Source organism: Mandrillus leucophaeus, unplaced genomic scaffold (genome assembly GCF_000951045.1).
Source record: "Mandrillus leucophaeus isolate KB7577 unplaced genomic scaffold, Mleu.le_1.0 Scaffold527, whole genome shotgun sequence".
NCBI classification, from domain to species: Eukaryota; Metazoa; Chordata; class Mammalia; order Primates; family Cercopithecidae; genus Mandrillus; species Mandrillus leucophaeus.
Window position 1 is genome coordinate 267,113 of NW_012105664.1, and position 5,739 is coordinate 272,851.

The following is a 5,739-nucleotide window of genomic DNA, read 5'->3' on the forward strand; positions in this document are numbered from 1 at the left end:
GATTATCTTCTGCTGTTACTGACCTCAACATAATAATGGAGCCCACAGAATGCTCAGAATTAAGTGAATTTGTGTCTAGGTAAGCTATTTAACAAACTTATTTAGAGAAAAAAAGTAAATTTACACTTTACAGTTTTAAGTTTACCTTTTCCTTTTCTTAGTAAGCAAATAAGTCTTCTCTGAAAGTATAACACCACTATTGTGGCTTGTATTTAAGCCCGTATTCTCTATATCTATCATTCTTTCATTTAGTTTATATTTATTGCACATTCACTATCTGCTGGGTATTAAAATGTGAGCAAAAAAAAGATACAATCCCCAGTCCTCATGGGATTGACAGTCTAGTGGAGAAGTCAGATATTAATCAAATAATGGCAGAAGTAAATATAAAATTATGGCTGCGTTAAATGCTATAGAGGAGAGTTACATAATGCTGTTGAAGTATATATCAGGAATTTTTGTTTTTTATTATTTCTATATTTTGTTTTTAAATTAGTGATGGGGTCTCACTATGTTGCCCAGGTTGGTCTCAAACTCCTACGCTCAAGCAGTCCTCCTGCCTTAGCCTCCCAAAGTGTTTATCAGGAATTTGACCAGCAGAGAGAACATGATATCATTTCCTGAAGCTTGAGCTGACATCTGAAGAATGAGTAGATGTGAACTAACAAAGAGGGCATAACTTTGCTGGGCACTATGCCAGCAGGGAGCATGGCATCTGTGAGCAATTGACGCAAGACCACAGTGGCAGGTGGAGGCAAGAGCCTAGGAGAGTGGTGTAAGATGAGGCTAGGAAATTAGGTGAGGTCCATACTACCAGGAATTTGGTATAAAGAGTTTTATTACAGCCCCAGGACCAAGTGAAACTATTGAAAAGTTTTGAGCAGGGCCTGAGGAAAGCAAAAGTATGGCATCCTAGAAAGAATTATTCTGGATGCTATAGGGAAATGGAATGAAGGGGTGCAATCATTGATACAAACGAGTCAATGACTAGTCTTTTAAAACAGTTCAGGCAAGAGAAGTTTGTAGTTTGGACTGAAATAATGGTACTTAGCTAGATGGATTTGGGGGATAATTAGGGAGTAAAAATCAGTGGGCATGGGATTGCTTGAGTAAAAGGGATTAGAGGTCATTCACAGGAGATGACTCTTTGATTATGGTGGTTCTGTCTGCTGTTAAGGGAAGGTTGGAAGAGTACCATTGTCAGGTGAGATTATGACTTTATTTTGGACATATGGGACTTGAGTGCCTTTGAAAACACTGAAATAAAAATGAGAAAGAGGCAGCACAGAAGAGGTGGGGGTGGGAGATATAGAACACTGGAATTATCTTCTATTGGGTAGGAATTAAAGCCTTGAGCAGGAATGAGATTGCTTATGAAGGAATACAGAGTGAAACTAGAAAAGGCCCTAGAACTGAGCCTTGAGGCATTCTAAAATATACTGACTGAATAGAAGGGAAGGATCCTGCAAAGGAATTAGAAAAGGAACTATTTGAGAAGTAGGGAGAATACCAAGAAAGTGTTGTATCATGGCAGAGATCACATATTTCCTTTTGTTCAGACCATGGTTTGGAAGTAGCATCTGCTATTTGGAAATACAAAAGGAAGAATAGTGAGATATCTCTCTTCCTGTAATAATGAGCATATTATCGTTACTTAATAAATACTTAAGCTCAGCTTCTTGGGCAATTTTTTAGACTGGGTTCCCATTTTGTGGAGAGTGACTGGTATTTTAGAAAGGGTGCTGAACATAGGTCAGAAGACCTGGATTTTAGTCCAGATTCAATTACCTTGTGTAAGTTACTTCTCTTGGAGTTTCTTTCTTCTTTATCTCTGCTGTTATGCAATTTAAATGTTATATGCCTAGTTATGAATTTAGTTTTTCATTATAGATCTGTAGTTTTTTGGACAGGATTGGTATCTTTAGGTTTTGAAAAATATTTAGTCATTATTTTATTGACTCTTGCTTCTACCTTGATCTTCCCTTATCACAGTCTGCCTTCACTTTAAATAGTAAACATTTCACATGTACTATAAGAACAGCAGTATACTTTCCATTTATTTTCCTTCAACTATTGTATTATTATTGTCATACAATTGTCATACACTTTTACATGTTTCAAATGTCTCAGGGCATTGTTACTATTTTTGCCTTAGACTGTCAATTATTTTTTAAAGCAATTAAAAATAAGACAAAACTTGTTTTGTGTTTTTGAGATAGAGTCTTACTCTGTCATCCAGGCTGGAGTGGAATGGCATGATCTCGGCTCACTGCAACCTCCGCCTCCCAAGTTCAAGCAATTCTCTTGCCTCAGCCTCCTGAGTAGCTGGGATTACAGGCATCCAGCCACCATGCCCAGCTAATTTTCTTTCTTTTTTTTTTTTTGTTTTTCTTTTTTTGCATTTTTGGTAGAGACAGGGTTTCACCACGTTGACCAGGCTGGTCTTGACCTCCTGACCTCAAATGATCCACCCACCATGGCCTCCCAAAGTGCCAGGATTACAGGTGTGAGCCACCATGCCTGGCTGATAAAACATGTTTTTGTATATTTATCTTCATTTTTTCATTTCCAACATTCTTCATTTCTTTATATTGATTCAGATTTCTAACTGCTATGCTCCTTCTTCCTTGAGAACTTCCTTTAACTTTTTTTTTTTTTGAGACAGAATTTCACTCTTTTTGCCCAGGCTGGAGTGCAATGGCACAATCTCAGCTCACTGCAACCTCTGCCTCCTGGGTTCAAGTGAATTTCCTGCCTCACCCTCCCAAGTAGCTGGAACTACAGGTGTGTACCACCACACCCGGCTGATTTTGTGTTTTTAGTAGAAACGAGGTTGATCAGGCTGGTCTCAAACTCCTGACCTCAGGTGATCCACCGACCTCAGCCTTCCAAACTGCTGGGACTGCAGGCGTGAGCCACCACACCCGACCCTTTAACATTTCTTACTGTGCTGGTCTGTTGGCCGTAATATCTATCAGCTTTTGTTTCTCTGGAAAGGTCTTAATTTTGCCTTCATTTTTTTGAAAGCTATTTTTGCTGGCCATAGAATTCTGAGTAGATAGACTTTTAAAAAGTATATGTATTTAAACATACTCTTTCATAATCTGGATTGCATAGGTTGTGACAAAAAGTCTGCGATGATTGTTGTCTTTATTTTTCCGTATTAGTGTGTCTTGTGTGTGTACTTGGGACAGCCTTAAATCTTTCTCTTAATTTTGCATTTTTGTAGTTTGTGCTATGTTTAGGGTATATTTGTGTGAAAATTATCAACCATGTCTTTTATTTATTTTGCCCTGTGTCATTCTAATGACACATAAGTTAGACTGTTTGACATATTGTCCCAGCATTTGGATGCTCAGCTCTATTTCTCTCATGCCTTTTTTTCTTTGTATTTCAGTTTGGATAAGTTCTATTAGCCTATCTGCAACTTAGGAGAGTCTTTCCTCTGTTGAAGTACTGTTTGCCAGGGGGCCCTTTTAAGGAGATCTTTATCTTGCTTTTAATGCTTTTTATTTCTTGTGTTTTCATATTTCCTTGTTGGATGTAACAGAGTTTGTTTATTCATTTACCCATTGAAGGATATCTGGGTTATTTTCAGTTTTTGGTGAATATAGCATATTATAGTTATATATACATTTTTTCTTTTTGAGATGGAGTCTCGCCCTGTCACCAGGCTGGAGTGCTGTGGTGTGGTATCAGCTCACTGCAACCTCCGACTCCCTGGTTCAAGCGATTCTCCTGCCTCAGCCTCCCAAGTAGCTGGGATTACAGGCATGCACCACCACCCCTAGCTAATTTTTGTATTTTTAGTAGAGACAAGGTTTCACCATGTTGGCTAGGATTGTCTCGATCTCCTGACCTCATGATCTGCCCACCTCGGTCTCCCAAAGTGCTGGGATTACAGGCGTGAGCCACCATGCCTGGCCTATATATGCATTTATGTAGCATATTATAGTGTATAATATAGCATATTATCTTTATATATGTGTATATATATACACACACACACGCATTCATGCCGCTACAAACATTCATATGCTATAAATATGTATATTACGTACACAAACACACATGTATATGCTGCTGTGAACATTCACTAGAGGTTTTTGTGTGAATATAAGTTTTCTTTACTCTAGGGTACATAACCAGAAGTGGAATTGCTGAGTCATATAAGAGTATGTTTAAATTTATAATAAACTGCCAAACCATTTTCCAGAATAACCATATTGTTTTGTATTCCCACCAGTAATATGTGAGAATGACTGTTAATATTTTTGTGAATTAATTTCTGATGGTCACCTAATTTTAGATTTAATAGTCCCAGGAATTTATTGTTAGAATAAAATCTTGGAATTTTTATCCTAAATTTATCTTTATGTTCGCTTTATACTTGAGAAGGAGACATTTGGAGTTATTTTTGTTTCCTGACTACTTTAGTTGAAATTGAAATGGGTTACTGCCAACATTTTATGAAAGAAATCCATGACATCTGTTTTACATTTAGTGAAGTTTGGACTTTGCTTAGGAAAAATAGATAAATTACAGTCATTCTTACAGCTGTGAGAGCCAACACCCACACCCACACACAAAATTTCTTTCTATATGGAAAACTCTTATGTGCTGTAGTACAGTATCCTTTATGAAGATGCAAATGGAAGAATGAAGGAATTGTGAATCTTTTAAAGTTCACTGTAAAAGAACAGTCTTTTCCTCTGTGTGTGTGTTTAAACTTGAGTCATCATAGCTTTTAAGATTATTTTCATGGCTTACTCCCTCATCACATGATTAAGAGTTTATTTTTTGCTCACTTGTTTGATGGAGAACGAAATATCATGTCACTGTGGCCTTTAAGCACGAATGAACTAATTTCTCCTCTTTATAGGCCCATACTCTTTGGAAAACAATTTTTTTCAGATGTTAAAATAATTTTTAAAATAGTTATTAGACTGACTTTTAACACATAATCTCCAGTGTTCCCTATAAAGTACACGCTTATGCAGCTTTGTGTTAATTCAACTATTATTTTATGTTCTTTGTTTTCAGTGAATCTACTTGGTTATTTTGGTCCTGTACTGCCCTTTCTTGCCTTCCTTTAGATTATTTAATTTGTTTTCCTATTTTTTTTATTTGGCAAAATACTTGCAAAATCTACCAACTCAGCCATGTTAAAGAGTACACTTCAATAATAGTAAATACATTCATTATGTTGTACAGCCGTCACCACTGTCCATCAACATAACTCTTTCCTCTTTTAAAACAGAAACTTTGGCCGGGCACAGTGGCTCACACCTATAATACCAGCATTTTGGGAGGCTGATGCAGGCAGATCATGAGGTCAGGAGTTCAAATCCAGCATGGTGAAATCCTGTCTCTACTAAAAATATGAAAGTTAGCCGGGCATGGTGGCACATGCCTGTAGTCCCAGCTACTCAGGAGACTGAGGCAGGAGACTTGCTTGAACCTGGGAGGCAGAGGTTGTGGTGAGCCGAGATAGCACCACTACACTCCAGCCTGGGTGACAGAGTGAGACTCTGTCTCAAAAAAACAAACAAAAAAACCAGAAACTTTGTACCCATAAACAATAACTCCCACTTCCTCCCTCTCCTCATCCTCTTCATCCTCTAGCAACCACCATACTACTTTCTGTCTGTGTGATTTTGATTAAGTACTTCATATAAGTGGAATCATATAGTATTTGCCTTTTTTCTTTAGATAGAGTCTCGCTCTGTTGCCCAGACT

At 37.6% G+C, this 5,739-nt stretch overlaps 1 protein-coding gene across 2 annotated transcripts in view; it reads left to right on the plus strand.

Moving 5' to 3' along the window:
- Positions 1–5,739, plus strand: part of CENPP (centromere protein P) — a 299,356-nt gene that overhangs the window by 28,727 nt on the left and 264,890 nt on the right. The window contains exon 5 of one of the 2 annotated variants that reach the window (XM_011996849.1): positions 30–79. The exons of the other annotated variant lie outside the window; for it this stretch is intronic. Within the exon in view, the coding sequence (XP_011852239.1) occupies positions 30–79 (50 nt within the window). The remainder of the gene's footprint in view (positions 1–29; positions 80–5,739) is intronic. 2 annotated transcript variants of the gene reach the window in all.